The sequence below is a fragment of the Haemorhous mexicanus genome, chromosome 8, assembly GCF_027477595.1.
Source record: "Haemorhous mexicanus isolate bHaeMex1 chromosome 8, bHaeMex1.pri, whole genome shotgun sequence".
Lineage (NCBI taxonomy): Eukaryota > Metazoa > Chordata > Aves > Passeriformes > Fringillidae > Haemorhous > Haemorhous mexicanus.
The window spans coordinates 24280799-24297533 of record NC_082348.1 but is presented as its reverse complement, the minus strand read 5'-3'; the positions used below and the strand labels follow the sequence as shown (position 1 = coordinate 24297533).

At 37.3% G+C, this 16735-nt stretch overlaps 1 protein-coding gene across 7 annotated transcripts in view; it reads right to left on the bottom strand.

Annotated features, from left to right (window-relative positions):
- NBEAL1 (neurobeachin like 1) overlaps positions 1-16735 on the bottom strand; it is a 78383-nt gene that overhangs the window by 47618 nt on the left and 14030 nt on the right. For all 7 annotated transcript variants that reach the window (XR_009487365.1, XR_009487364.1, XR_009487366.1 and 4 more), the window contains 8 exons: positions 15735-15826; positions 10388-10549; positions 9017-9098; positions 8701-8828; positions 7780-7862; positions 5586-5671; positions 3756-4062; positions 2454-2560 (listed from right to left, as the gene is read on the bottom strand). Coding sequence is in view for 4 of the 7 variants with exons in the window: in XM_059853232.1 (XP_059709215.1) it covers positions 2454-2560; positions 3756-4062; positions 5586-5671; positions 7780-7862; positions 8701-8828; positions 9017-9098; positions 10388-10549; positions 15735-15826 (1047 nt within the window). In the remaining 3 variants the exon portion in view is untranslated. The remainder of the gene's footprint in view (positions 1-2453; positions 2561-3755; positions 4063-5585; positions 5672-7779; positions 7863-8700; positions 8829-9016; positions 9099-10387; positions 10550-15734; positions 15827-16735) is intronic.

Here is a 16735-nt window from a genome sequence, read left to right as displayed (position 1 = left end):
CAAAGGACAACACTCAAGATATTTCTTTGACTTACATAGGTGTCAAAGCACATGGTTGGAAACACTTGGAAAGGTACACCACAGTCAAAAGCACTTAACAATGCAGGGTAACTATAATCTGTCTCAGAGGACTGTAACATTAGCAAGAATAAGAACATTAAACAAAAGCAAATGGAGACAATGAAAAAATAAAGATGCCATCAAACTTTTGCTATGGTTGCTTCTTTTCTCATAAGGTATGTGAAAAGGAAAAATAGATTTCTTTTTACAATGTATATATGGTTTTAATTTTTCCATTTAAAAGCTGTTCAAAACCCACATTTTTTTCTTTTAATCAGACATACTGTTAGAGGTCATTGTGCTTTCCTCAAAGTCTGACCTCTGAGCTAGTTAAACAGATGAGAAAAGATTCAGCACTGACAAACCAGATTGTTAAATGACTCTCAGTACAGAAGAAGGACCTCCTGATACCCCTAAATTACAGTCCCTCTTTTTGGATATCACTGGCAAAAAGCGACATTCACATCATCAAAATTTAACCAAGCAGTTTTGAAAAGTTTTTGTGTAGATCTCTAACCCTAAAGCATAGTTAAGGAAAGACAGTTTGCCCATGAGCCTTAAAACCAGCAAACATGAAAGAAAAAAAAAAGGATTTACATCTTAGAAGATTGTAATACTGAAAATGACTAGGAAGTATGAGTAGAAATACAGCCTTGAACACCCCAAGTTCTTTGGGATATCTATAGCAGAAATAGTGGTATGGATTTGCTTTACCCCTCCTTTCCACACAAATTACTTGCATTTCAAGTTTGCAGAAGATCCAATAGCTTCCTGAGTTTCAGATATGTGTATGGACTCTCATGCTCTCTGCAGAGATGCAGAACAGGCTTTCCACACACAGCTTGCTTAGGAACCCAGGAGCAAAATATTCCTTATTTTCAGAAAATAAGGAATAAAATCTAGAACTAGGATCTCCACCCTGAGCTAATAAGGAGAAATCCTAATCCCAAAACTAACTCAATCTTTGCTATTTGCCTTTGAGAAAGAATGGAGACACAGTATATTTGGAAGTACAAATAAATATACTGCAAGACCTGCCCTGCCTCTATCTCTTCCACTTCTCATCTGTGGAGGCATTTTGCCTGTGAAAGGCTAAAAAAGCACACTGTGTACCAAACTGGCAGCACTGATCTCTAAACAACACAGTGATATGTGAGTCAGTACCCCTGGAAAAAACCTTAAAAGAACATATCTTGTAACATACAGACAGGCAGAATGAAAATAAAAACAGCAAGCTGCAAGAAAAAACAGATCAGTTGTTCCTGCTTTCTGAAATTCCAGCACTTGTTTATGAGCGCAGGAACACAGCTAAGAGTCTCCATGAAGAGGTAAACATCACACTGCTGATGATCTTAGAAGAAACTAAAAAATGAGTTTCTTATCAAGCACAAGGTTAGTACAAAAACAGGCCGATTCCCAAACACAGGAGAAGAATGGAAAGGGCAAACAACGTATTTTCAGCAGGAGATAATAAAGCTACAGACTATTCAAAACACTTGAAGTCAGTTGGCATTCTGCCTTTAATTATAATTACAATCAGGACATAATCCAAACACATTTATTTTTAATACATCATTGCACTGAAATACATTCTAATCCAAAATCTAAATGGATTAGAAACAAATTGCACAGTGTAGTTAGCATTAAATTATCTAACATCAGAAGAGCTCAAAACAGCTATGTCACTAACATATCACATATCACAATAACATATCACTAAAAGAGATAGTGTAGAAAGTTACATCATATCTGTGTTCTTTCATACAGAGAAAAATAAAATCAGTGCAATCAGTGGAAGTTTGCAAACTATGATCATTTGCAGCTCAGATGAAAACCGTAGATCCTATGTAGAAAAGGAAGACTTGAGAAACATTTTTAACAGCTTGAGCTCATGTTTTATGTCAGCCACACACAGCACTCAAATATTTTGAAAGACTTAAAATGGGACACCAGAAAGTTTTTTTTAAATGACAGAACATTCCTCTGAAATTAGAATTCAGGCCTCCCTCTGGCACCAGTTGTTAAGTGACTTCCTAATAACCCAGTGATACAATATCAGAGAAACAAAACAAAATAACCAAACCCCACAACAAAAAGCCAAATAAAAAGGCAGGTGGGATTGATGTTTAATAAGACATACTGTCAGATATCACTGTGCTTAGCTCAAAGTCTGACATCTGAGAGATTTTAATAGGTAGGAAAAGATTCAGCAGTGATTCAAAGATACAGCATCGTAACAGATTTTAGAGACTGAGCAGGGTCTGTAAAGGTATTTTGCTCAGGACTCAAAAGTACTCATTGCTTGAACCACAAGACATAGGAGACACCTCTACTTCATTAGCAATAATACAAGACAGGGTTTGTTAAAAATATGCTGATAAGGGAAAACTTACCTTGCAGTTCTGCAACAGTCGAATGAGATGCTCAAAGCAGTTACTGTTGAGGAAAATTGCCTGCAGAACAGGCCTATCTGTGCAGTCTAACATGGCTGTGATGGTATCTATAAAATTAAAACAACTGGCATCAAAGACAAAACACACCCCAAATCCACCAAGCAGTTTTTCCTGCACATTCCATAATACACATCAGAAAAAAAATTTTACAATTTATATTATCTGCACTTTTGATCAAGAATCATATGCATTTTAAGAACAAATCACTAGGCCTAAAGCTAAACATTTTGACACTGTAAAGACTACCACAGACTAATATTATGGAGAAATTTTGCCTAATGAATATCTTTGATTGCTTTGGGGCTCTGTTTTAAGTAACTTCCAATAATGAGTACATAAGCGGCATCACCTCTATTTTACAGCACATGAACACTTCTTTCCTCAACAAGCAATTACTCTGCATTCTACAGCAGCCTTATACTGTAAGCATTCTCCATGGCCACAGTACTATTTCTCAGTTTTCTTGGAAGTATGGGAAAAGAAACACCTTTATTTCCCATGCTGAACATCAAAATGGAAAAAACTCAAAGCCCTGAATTCTAACCCAAAAACTTTTACCCAACTCTTTCAGGCTATTACTTCTGGCCAATGTTTACAATAATGCCATTTGAAAATCAAACTATCAAAAAACAACACCACATTGCTATTTAATACAGAAACAGTCTTTTTCTGCAATTGCTAAGGTTCTGATAAGCTTCACTTCTTGCCTAGCAAAGTTTTTCTCTTTTAATGGAGACTTTCAGCCTATGAACCTTGACACTAGTTAAATGGTAGCAATCTGATATGGTTTCTTCTGGTTGTTTTATTACTAAATTGTGGAAGAGGTTTTACTGTGACTTCTGTGAGCCAGAGAGAAGTTTGATAAGAGGATCCATGTTTACCCCTGAAAGAATTTTCTACCAAAGTCATTGACATAGAAAGAGAGAAGAATAAATAAGAGAAACCTGCAACTGCCTACTCCAATAAGCACTCTGTTTGTCTTTCCTGACCAATGAGTAAAGTGTAAACTTATGAGCCTTGTAAGAATGTATAAATAGGATGCATATTATAACAAAACCTGGTTTGAAGCCTCCTGAAAATGGAGTGTTGCTTTGTATTGTGACCCTCTGAACTACGACAGTAAATGATTAAAAGAAAAACTATCTAAGAAGAAATGTTAGAAATTTTTCAGTTGCTTAGCCAAGTCAATATTTTTTGCTTCAGAGTTATTGTCAGAAATACTGAAAGGAACTGTGTACTTACTCAGCATTTGGATCTGCAGTGCTATGAATCTGCTCTCCCACTGCCTGCATCGCCTTGGATTAGGCAAGGCTGAATGGTCTGAATTAAGCAACTTGAAATAGTTCTCCAATATTGTACTTGTCTCGACCTGGCGCTGGTCAGAACTGCTGGTTAGGAGGATATGGACAACTTCTGTCAGGCACTTCAGAGTCAGCTCTGCCTTCCTGCTCACTTCCTCAGGGTTTCTGTCATCCCAGTTGTCACAGTCTGCTAAAACACGCATCAAGACTTCCATGGTGGCAGGAGATACTGCTTGAAGAGCATTCCTCTGAAACCCATTAAGGCAAAATAATGATTAAGAAAAATAAATTTAGAAGAATTTAAACCTCATCAAACCAGTTGTGCCTACTTGAGGTATCTGAACCATGCAATATGCATTATTCCATCTACTAATGCTGTGTAGTTGTTAAATAACTAAGAAATATTCTGTTTGGATTATGCAGATGGATACAGATGAAATGCATCCCATCTTGTTCACTTAAATAGGTTCTCTTTTTCAAAGGAAATGCTATTATAGAAAAGGAAACACAATTTAAATACATGTTATAGAATTCTTATAAGGCAGACTTGATAAACTGCTAATTTGAGACAAACCTTCACCTGTGTTTTCACTTTAGATTATGAAATTCATGATACTTCAGAACATGAGGTAAGACATAGTAATCAGCAAATGTCTGCCTGGACCCTGAATGCATTTTCCTCACCTTTCTTCCTGGGGGCCTGACTGCCTAGGCTCAGGGACAGGAGCCTGAGCCTGTGGTGAGCTTTAAGAAACCCTGTCAGGGATTCCTTGACCTCTTCAGGGAGCTATATGAAAGTGTTGGCTTTCAACCCTTTAATTGTTTGATCTACACTGCAGCCATGGCCATGCCTAGCCATGTCATGCCTTGAACTTAACTTGACTTGACTGCAGCTTGACCTTAGCCCTCCCTGATGGCTGTGGATGGGGCTGGCAAGCACTGGCCTCTTGACTGACTCTAGTTACCACCAGGAGAGCAAACCCTTACTCTGATGTGCTGACCAGACTTCCTGGCTTGACTTTAGGCTTTATCACTACAGCCTTATCTAGTGGGCTGGGCTGGTCCATCCTGGTTCCAACCACAGCTGCTCCCATCACTGTCTGGGTGTAGTGAGATTGCACCCTTTGCCAGTCAGGCAAACTGCTGCTGGCCAAGCTGCTCAGACTCCACTTGCCTTCCATGATGGAGCAGAGCTTGGCTTTGCAGCTTCCTGGCAACCTTTAAAAACACTCTCTTCAAGATCATCAGAAGTAGCAGCTGCTTGTGACCAGACAAAGGACTTTAGAGAAGTCAGGTGAAAAAGTGGATGTTGGCTTTGCTGCTGATGAATACCCTCATTTCCTCATGTTCTTTCAAAGACTTTAAACAGCTTCCAAGCTGTAATGCCCCATGTCTCCTACTGAAAACAGCTTACTTTCAGCACTGGGAAGTAAGATAGATCAATTTCATGCACGTGAACACAAAACTTCCATCTTTGCAGATGGAAATTCCTAATCTAGTTGTGCACATTTTTTCTTTAAAATATTACAGTAAGTTCATATGAACATGTAGTTGTTCTAAACAGCAAACTTCTATGGTTACGTGAAATTGGGAGCCAGCTTTTAGCATTTAAGTATTATTGCCCAGAATGATCCCAAGGTTGCTAAGATAAAAATAATTAATCATGGATAATAAATTCTTCTCATTTACAAGTTATGGAGTATTTAAAAATCTTAAACAAGGAACAAGCATTTGGGGGTTTCAGCAGCTGAAAAGTTTAAAGTGTCCTTACCTGACCACCAGCCACAATAGCTCCAAAGAGATGCAGCAGGCAACATTTTAGACTTTCCTTGAGATGTTCACTTTCTTGAAAGCATTCTGATTAAATAAAAAGGAGATTTTTCTCAAAAAACCCCCGCAAACAAATAGTAAAAAAAAAAACCCTCCTCTATTCCCTGTTATCATATAAATTAAAAAAAAAATCAACTGTAAAATCTACACTTTGTTTTATATAACTCAGACACAAACACACCAATTCCAGCATTATCAAAGCAACACAACATTACCACATTTATCAGGAATTCACAGGGCCACACCTTGAGCTTGCATAAACTTCCCATGCCAGCTGACAGAACTACAGACACACAACTTTTGCTCTCGATTCCTAATGTAAAAATGAGCCCACTTTGTCCACACTAATGAGAAAGAGAAGGGCATTCTAACACACAACCAGTTATCAAGCATGACAAAGTTCAGAGAAATTTTGGCATGAAAAGTCTGATGCCATATGCAGTGCAGGTAGCTCAAAAAAAAACAATCCCTGAGCTTGCTGCCTTTAGGGCAGATTGCCAGAGAATCCTGTGCAGATCTGTAACCTTTCTAGCAGTAACTTCTTTAATGACAACTATTTTGCAACTCTTCTCTTGCCATATCTGATAGAAATTAGTCCCAGACAGCCCCAGCATCTCTTCTTAGCAACAGGTATAACCTGGATATCCTTGTTACAGCAATAATGCTAGACCTAACACAGCAGCTAAAAAGGATAATTTTTGGAAATGCCACTTATTGGCAAGTAAGATTTCTGACTATATACTGAATGTCCAAGCCTGTTTTAAAAGAAGATTGCAAAGCTATTTTTCCAATCTGTTCTCCAAACAGAATAAAGTTTACTTAAGATGATCCCACTGTTAGTAAGCTAGTACCACCACTCCTTGACTTATAGCCTCTGGATCTTTGCAGAACTTCAGACAAATTGAGAAGAGCAGTACCTAGCAGATTGTGAATAAATCATTAGGCTGAGTAGATTAAAACCAACCCCCCACAAATTAGTCCTGGCATGGCAGGATACTTAAGGCACATGCTCAGCAATTTCTTACTCTGTCCTTTCTGCCAGTTGGCCAACAAGCAGATGAGTATCTGCTGGCTAATGAGCACACTTTTAGCTCGGTCACATTATAATGTATTTAAGAGACAGGAGGAACCACAGGGCAACGCACTGAATGGAGAGGAGAGAACCTACAGATGATATTCCTCAGTAGCAGCCTTAGAGTGGGTTTCCAGTGCTCTGGCATGTAGATAAGGGCATTTTACTGACAGCAACAATTGGTCTTTTTGGCAACTATCCTATTTTTGGTACACAGCAATGGAATCTCAAGGAACAGGAGCTGTGACTCAAACCTAGAAAAATCAAATTCATAACTGCTACCACTCCATGAATATAATCTCTCTTTTTTTTTTAATTTTCAATTAAAACTAAGTTAATGGATAGCTACAAAAAGGGCTGATTTCACTCCTTCACTGCCCTTCCCTCCAGCTTGTTCCTGCTGCCTCAATTCTGTAGGCACTAACACTTTGGTATGCTAATCTGGCAAACTACCTGGGCATCCCACATTCTTGAGATTTAAGTACAGAATGTGGACGTGTAAGTTTTTCTCTTCCACACAAACAATCTGTAATCAAAAGAACACCATGAATTCCAAAGTAGCCACCATGATATTTAATGACTTAACCAGAGGGAAAATTGTTTCCTAAACTCGAGGCCAAGGAGCATTTGCTAGTTGAACGGCACAGTTTCATTTTTTCTAGCTGCTAAATCATATTAAAGAGACAGAAGTGCATGAACACTCTCCTAAGATTAATTTTTCATGAGAGTTATCAGCGCAGTTACTACAGGGATTGCATGCGCAATCACTGTGTACCACAATAAAACGAAAATTCACAGAACCAACCCTACTAAACCACTTTAGGCACTGAAATAAAGTCTAGAAATAAAGAAAAAAAGCTTTCAAAGATGAGCAGGAATGTAGTGATGCTCAGAGCAAAGAAGAAGTACAAAAACCAAACAAAGTAACCCACTACATTCAGTCTCAGAAAGCAAGCAAAGGACTTGAACATTATCAGGCATGCTTAGGAGAAAGTTACTTGGGCTCACTAAGTTCATTCCTCTACAGAAAACTGTTTTTAACAGGCTGTTAAGTAATACTTACGGTAAAAAAAAGGGACAAACTCCACAGTGAGGGAAGCTGGTTTATACTTCTGTCTGCTCCTTTCAACTGTACTAAGGAAACGTCTGCAATTACATTAAAAAACATATACCAAAGAAATTAAACATTACACCTTTGTTTATTACTTATTAATTTATTACTTATAATGTGAATTATAAGAAATGTATGAATGGGACATAGTAGAAAATGCTGCCATTAATCAGGAGTTATCTTTTGCCTACAGGATGAAAAAGAAGAGTGAAGTAGTATTTCATCCTGAAGACATAAATCACAGCTAATCCCATATTCAGTCTGAACTTAAAAATACTTAACATTTTACAAAATAGCTCAGTTAAAAAAATAAAATTAAAAAACCCAGCAATCTCTTATTTAGTCCATGCTTATTGCAACTAACCCACCAGCTAGAATGCCACATTTCTTGATCAAGCCATTTTCAATAGGCAGAAAACATTATTTTGAGTTCATTAGGCTGGTGAGAACACACAATTAAATTAAAGGGCTGTAATTCTACTGCTACACTTAGAAACTTATTTTCAAAGATGTAAGTTATCTACACTGTGAACTTCAATAACTTTTTTTGCCCTAATTCAAGCAGGTCTGCCCACCACATTCCTTTTGGCTTCTTTGTTCCACTAGCTTGGAAAAATGGTCCTTTTTTGGAAGGAGAACATAATGTAAGCACTTTCATGGTGATCAGTTACAATCAATCATCTCTTGATATATCCTCAAATTTAATTTTGTTTTAACTTTAGTATTAACAGTAAATATATAATTTTTGAAAATTATTTAAATCATATCCAGTTTGAAAAAGCATAACACGTTTCTGTGGTGTGATTCTACTGATTGATGGTTAAAGCTCTCATAAACCACAGTCTTTACAATCCTGTGCTAGCCCACACATACCCTGCAATTCGCTGCCTCCAGTTTCGATATGGATCATACAGGCTTTCACAGAAAGCCAATGCATGTCTCACAAATTCTTCCATGGGGGTCTGATCCTCCACTTCTTTTTCTTTTGTTTTGCTTTTTAACTGAGAAGAAAAAGAAAGCTATGGTCAGAAAATTTCCAGAAGTTGAAAATTAATCTTGTCTCCCCCAGAACAGTTCTGAGTCTATGAATTGTTCCCCACATAACACTATTACTGAAAGAGCAGATCACATAAACAGCAGCAGGAGGTATCAGACGGCAGAAATACAGATAAGAATTATTAACCAGTACCTGTTGAATGTACAATGTAGTCATGGTGATAACATGGTTAATGTATGAACACATCCCAATCTCTTCCACATTAGCCAAATTCCTGCAAAGACAACATAAAAACCACAGATTGTACACAGTGTACCATTTGAGGTTAGTTCAAACAATGTTTGTTTTAGCATTCTGTCTACAGTCATACAAAAGGATAACAGCATTTCAAAAATAATCTCCAAAAGACTGGACATACTTAAATATTTATTTCTGTCACCAATACAGAGGTCACAAGTTTTCATGTAACAGGAAGAAAGATTCAAGTCACTCTGCTACAGGCCAATTCCATCTGGAATTTGGGGTTTCAGAGGTTAAGCAAATTCCCAGGACACCCTAAATAGAAAGCTCAGAAATGGCATCTGATAACAAAGACAATAACTCCCACTTTACTAGTGCACACACTTTCTAAAACTTCAGGAAACATAACCTAGAAGCTTTAAATTTCTCATTTTAAATTCTCTGGAGCAAAACAAACAATAAATTATTTTAGAAAATAAAGCAAAAATAATGAAGAATTTCTCAGTTTTGAAGTTATAAAGATCAGATACCAAAGCGATGACATAGGAGAACTTTTCAGCAAGTAAAGGTGACACTAGCCTGTAATTCAGAAAGACATTACCACCATCCACTCAGCTTATATCCAATATTCCAGGGTATTTAAACACTGCCAGCTCTTCAAATTGTTTCAGAGGAAAGGTGAGACAATGTATTCAAAAATGCTGCTTCAAATAGTCCTCAGTAAAGGAGATTATCTGCTATATTTTATCCCCTTCCTCTCTCTAACAGCATTTTGCAACAGCTAACTAAAGAAATAGTGAGGAATAGATCCCTAAAAACAGTTTATTCATTTGTGTCAACAGAATTACACTATCAGGCAGAAGTTTCAGAAGGAAATCAAGTGCATGAGTAGTGTAATAATAAGTTTCACAAGCTGTTTATGGAATTATAAGCATGTTAAGAATGTGATACAGTTCTTCCTGTACAATTCTCTCTAGTTATTTCACAGCTAACAGTTGTTAGAGTGCACCTTTTCTTTTAAAAGTATTTCTTATATGAGGTATATCATATCTTGAATTCACATAGATTTACCTTCTACAGCTACAAAGATTTTAGTGTTTAACCCCCTTCTATTTCCACTGCAAACATTATTGCTAAGATGATTGCATTGCTCCCCTCTCCCTCTGCCTTTATTCTGAAGATTGTGAGAAGTGTCATTTCTCTGTATCTACTGGAAGGTATCAAATCACATAGTATGTGTCATTAAAATCTATATTTATAGGCTTCATCAAGATTTCTTAACCAAAACAACAGCCTTGCTGAGGTATCAATTAGAACAAATACCTGCAAAGGATGATAAAGAATTTCACAAGTAAAAGTGACAGAGTCTGCTGCTGCTCTTCCAGGCCATCTGACATCTTCTGGACACACTGCAGCAACTGGAGCCTGAGGACCTGAAGAATGTTATCAGGAAGCAGCGATATTCCTGGAGGAATGTCGTCCACCCTAATGAAAAAAGCCAGACACAAAATTGTTAATCACACAAATGCCAAGCTGCCAATCGATTCCCATGCACTCATGCAGTGTTCCAGTGAAGTTCTGTGGGAAAGGTCACCCAACTGACACATCACAAACACTTTCTAACAAGCCACAAGGAAATGTCTGGTGGCAATACACCAGCCTGAGCTTTCTTTTCCCCAGCAATGAACTACATTAACAAACAAACAAAAAAGTGTTAAAATTCATTAAGTGACTTCCTAAATCCTCCTCCATGCCATAAGCTGCCTCAATTGACACAAAAAAATTGCATGATCTTCATCAGGTAAAAAGGTGGCCTGGGAAATCCCCAGGGACAGTCGCAGGGGAAATCAAACATAAGGACAAAACATATTTGGAAGAACATTTTCTACTTTCTACTGAAGATTAAAAGTGTCCAAATAAATGAGATGCCAATTACTGCATAGTTATTGAAGCCCAGTTGGTATGCCTCCATAGTGAACCTCACATTGCTCTTAGATAAATTTCAAAAAGCCATACAAAATTATCTTTTGCCTATTGTTTTCTGGAAACAAAAACATTTTTAGAAACACACCAGTGAGAACCAAGACATAGAGAAAAGAATGGGTTTATTTGTGGTTTAATTCTTTCTTCCAGTGATCCAAAACCAAATAAGAAAATGACCCAGGAACAACCATAAGGAAACCCATTTCAATAACAGTATAGAAACCTACAGAACTGTAAGAACATTTTTTGGGATGGAAACTGTTTATCCACTGTTGCACATGCTAAAAACAGGTAGCCTTTGGCAGCAGCCATTTAGCCTGGCACATCCTTTATGAACTCCACGCAGGAAAAGGAAGACAACAAGCAAGAGCCTTACAGCCTACAAAAGCCTCCAACACAGCCAAAGCCAGAGGAAAGTTACAACAAAAAAATTCAGCAAGCTCAAACCCTCACTAATATTACTGCTGTGAATATTGTATCTACGTGAGAAAAAACACAAAAAAGATGTGTAGGAATGCAGTGACTGACCCAATACAACATGATCTCTATTATTTGAGGAAAATGGGGAACAATCCATTGCTTAGCTTCTAATGTTGAAAAGAAAGCCTTTACAGGAGGGAAAGAAAGCCTTTACAGGAGGGAAAAATCAGAGGCCCAGTTTAGTAAAACACCTAGACAGGTATAAATGACAGAAAGCTCCCATATCCTAGAAAACAAATGTTACCTACACTTATACAGACAGCTACCTACTTCATTCCCTTGCCCCTTCACACAGTTGTGCAATTTGCTTTTCAGACTGTGGAATTCAGAATCTCAAGGGATTCAGAGTATTGTAACACAAATTTTAGAGCTGAGGCTCTAAACTGATAGCAACACTAACCACAAAACTGAGAGCAACTGCTTTTTTTTTCCAACACAAATGCCAAGAAAGAAATTTTAATTTCTGTGATAGCAACTTCACCCCTCAAGATGCTGGAAGATCCACACTCTCTAGAACTGAGAAACAAGCATAGTTTCTCATAATGTGATAATTCAGATTCTGTATTTCAGATTCTGATAACTCTCTCTTAGTATTAGGAAAACTGTAATTTTTGACAGCTGAAATCATATCTCCATAAGTTAATTCCCTAAAATGGCCAACAAGTCTTTTTCAGTAAGATCATGAAATGCTTTACAAGAGAGCAAACAGCATACCCTTCATGCCTCACATCCCAAAGAATGTTTTCTTTGCAGTAGCTGCCTGTGTTGCACAACCCATGAGAATTTAGGAGAGATGTGTGAGACCAGCATGAGAAATCCTAACTGGCATTACACAAAATTAATACACTACAGAGTATATAAATAAATGTAAATATTTATAACCAATCAAGCTTGTTTTCACCCCAGACCAAATTACTACTATACCACCAAAAAACCTCAGATTTAAACAAGGATCTAAATTTGTTGACATGTAGTAGCAATTTTCCCGACCAGAGTCATTGCTTAAAGTAAGTACTCCAAAAGGAAGGAAAAAAATTATTATAAAATACATACTCTATCTTGTTATTTGACGCTGGTACCGTACCTCAAAAACATAAGAAAGAACTTGACACAAATGGGATTATTATTATTTTATTTATAATTTCTTACATGATGTTAACATGGTTATGCAGCCATACAAACTCTGTCAGGTGTCTGGAAGGGAACTGAACCACCTCCACATCGGAGGCACCTATTCCAGCTCAAACACACTGGGAGCTCTCCTCCCCCAGTGGTAAAAACTGCTGCAGCAAACCAGGCTTTACTTTTCAACAATCACCATGCAATCACACAAACCATGTAGTCAGCATTTCTATCAAGGTTTCTGCATCATTTTTATGTGGGTTTGAAGTCAGCAAGTTAATAAAATATGGTTTCTATGGTACTTTGCATGAGCTTCCTTTAAGCTCCTTTGCTCAAGATCATGTAAACCAAGAGCAGAAAAGAAGTATGACAAAGAAGTATGACTCCGGAGGCCTTTGTTATTTTTAAAAGTATTGAATCAAATGACAATTCCTCTCCAATGAGAAGAAAAAATCCTCATACCAGCTGGTAGAGATTTTATCCTTTTTATGGTAAGTACATATGACATGGATACACGTTTTGAGGGAAATAACAGACAGGTGTGCTGGGTTTTTTTTTGCTCAGTGATCAAACCATTAGCATAGCTATATTCTTTTCAGCAAAATCATTAATAACATCATCAATGACCATTTCATACAGAGTAGAGGCATAAAAACAGGGGAAGAACTGGAGCTGTATAAGCCTATAAGCTGCATAACTGTAGAAGCTCTACTTAGTCAAATCATAGTGGGTATACTCACACACTATATTTAGAGGTTTCCTAATTCTGTACTGCTTAGCATCTTTCACATTTCAAAAGCAGACTTCAGGAAATTAGATATTCTAATTTGCAGGAAAAATAAACCTTTTGAGTTAAATCAGCAAGTGACAGTGCGAATTAAGAGTCCTTCTTTCAGGAAGGAAAAAGCCCAAAACCAAACCTGTATAAAATCTTTACATTTCTTAACTGGTATTTTCTTGGATGCTAAAAACCCCCACATATGGTTTCTACTGACACAAAATGTCATGCCTGTCTTCCAAAAAGTTAGTTGTGTCCAGCAATCTGTACAAGCCTTCTCCCTAAACAGTTTCTCATTATTTCCTGGCATTAGCCCTTCACTACACAAGGTCTTTCAGGCATACAGCTGTAAAACACACTAAGATTTACAGAAGGAAAAAAAGAAAAAATATTGATGCAGTCAGTTTCTCATTTTAGCTAGCATCACACTTTTTTAAGACCAACAGACAGAATTAGTTGTCTAATAAGGAATCCAGTTAAAGAAAAAAAAAATAAATCAAATGAGTCCACAGGGTCCTGTGGACCCTGGAGTCACTGGAAATCAGCATTTGGCGGCTCCACACTGACCTATTTTCCTTTTCATGGCCTCAGCAACACTGTTTTCACAATGTAAAGACCTGTAATACAATCGACACAGCCCAAAAAGATGCCACTTTTCACATGCCTGAATATATAGCAAATACATGTATGGGCAGAAACTGCAATTCTTTGTTAATTCTAGTATCTGATCACCGTGGGTTTTCTTATTGTAGACATAAAAGCACAGGGAGGATCTGCCTTCATCCCTATGTTGTTTTGATGCTTTTTCTTTGCATCTGTTACACAAATGAGTCTAAATCCACATGGTTCTATTCCTCCAGACTAAATCACTAATCCTGTCATTAAGCCCAGAAAAACACACATTATTTTTACACTCACTGAAGTCACCATTTATCACAATGAAGATGCTGCTACTGCTCTGCAAAGCTTTATGTTGCTGAAAAAACCCAACATGAAAACCATGAACACATACACTCAAAATCACTTAGAGTACAAATATATTAAAAAAACTTACAAATCAAAGCACCAAGAGATTCTTAGCTTCCAGTGTTCATATTTCAATACTAAATAGTATGTTAAAGATAACCTGCATCAAAAGACAAACTTTTCTCCTTAACTAAACATAGTAAGATGCATTTTTGACACTAGAAAAAAAAATTTTAGAAAGAGCACAGAATTAACTTGAAGGTCTTGCTCACTGCTAATTGCACCACATATTTTGCACTCATATAGGCATTATGAGGAACATTTTAATACAAAGAGTTGGCAAGTCCAGGTTTTATCTGCTGAGATGCAGTTGCAGCATTCTTCATTTCCTTGTAACAGTTGAGGCTATCACTTGCACTTCAAACAGGATCTGATCCAAAGCCCATTAAAGAATTTCCATTGATTTCAACAGGGCTTGGAATGCAGCCACATGCAAGGAGCACCATTCTATGCTTTCAAACACCATTGGTGGTATCAGCTATAATACTGACACCAGTTCTCATGAAGTCTGAATCCTTTAACATTTGGTTTTTCTTAAAATCCCATGTTCATCAAAGCACCTCAAAAGCAAGAGAAAACATCCCATGCCTAAACTTTTACTCCTCATTTTCAAAGTTAGACATGAAAACACAATCATGATAACACTGCACACAAATTTAAAATACTAAATATGAAACTCTGAAATTAGGCTCCAATGGACTCTCATGATTATAAGTGGGAGCTTTTGGTCAGCAACATGAGGGAAGTCAGCAATACTCTTACCCTGAAGTCTTCATGGATGCAGAGAAATCCCTCTCAAGTCTATAACTGGTGCATATTTCAATTTTTAAATGTTTTCAGCTAAGATACCCAAATCTTTCATTGAGAATTTCATTCATCCTTAATCTTCAAGCAAAGCCTGAAATAAACTACAAATTCTTTACCTATATCTTGCTTCTCTTCTGTCACTGCTGATGCAGATAGTAAACACTACTTCATATGCAACATTTAGTGAATACTTATGCAAAAGAATTATAAGGAATACAAGGAAAAACAACTATATTTCTATGAGCAAGAACAAGAAGTACTCATGCCAATTTCCTAATACAATGCAAATACCAGTATTTGCCTAGTTTCATCATTCCCAACCCAACCTGACCTTCAAATGAATGGGAGTGCCACTTGACAACTAAAAAACTTACTTTTGTTTAAAGGCAGCACTGCCATTGAAGAGGACTGGGCTCTCAGCCAGGTCTGTTTCAGGTATCAGGGAAAGATAAACAGGTCTGTAATTCTACATACCTCGTTGGCAGCTTCTCAAAGTCCACATCCAGAAACTGTTCATAGCTAGACACAAAACTATCCAACCAGAGCTTCAGGTAATCTGGATCTTTCTGTAAAAAGAAAGAGAACATTAGGCAATATTGCACTCAAGGTCATCTACCAACAGCTCTGTAATACTGCCTCAAATAAAAAGTTTCTATTTAATGCATTTCAACTGGGAGAAAGGAAGGAATACACATTTTTTAGAACCAAAAGAAAAAACAACCTCCACCACCACCTGTGTACTTTGAAATTTTCAGCCACATTGTGCTGATGGGACATTTTTGTTCTACTCATTAGTTTATGCATCTCCTCTTCTTGGGACGAGTGTCAACCAAAGCATTTTAGCTTTTCCCCTCATAAACAATCTTAACTTCTTCTCCAGAGTCATCCATACCAGCTTTACAAACTTACTAGAATGCATTCTAGTCTTGACACCATAGATACTAGTACACAACTCTCCTTATGGCTCATAAAATTAAATAAGAACCCTAACAGCAATCCTCAACACAAAGTAATTCTCTTTTTGCTTCTCTCATAGGTCAATATGGCAGATAACAGCAGATTAGAGACAGATGGTGTTCAGAAACACAATGTAGAAACTATGACTTGCATATTAGGTAGCTATTAACAGACAGAAAGTTATATTTAAGCTTCCTAGCTGTTCCTAGCAGAGCACAAAGACTGTGTTTGTGACCAGCTGTCCCTCAGGGCTAGACACTGTCCCAGGAACTGGGACAGATTGTAGACCACTGCAAACCACACAGGGAAATGCTTTCAAAATATGCATTTGAGGAAGTCTTACTTTGGAAGTCATGCTGCCTACTTTTCAAAACAAGTTGCCAGCCCATAGCTAACATATTCCTTTGTCATGATTGCTCTTGTTCATTAACACACATGCACATAGTCCCATGTTTTACACCACAAATAATTTTCAAAACACTTTTAAAATTTTTGCCTGAACTATTTGACATTACAAA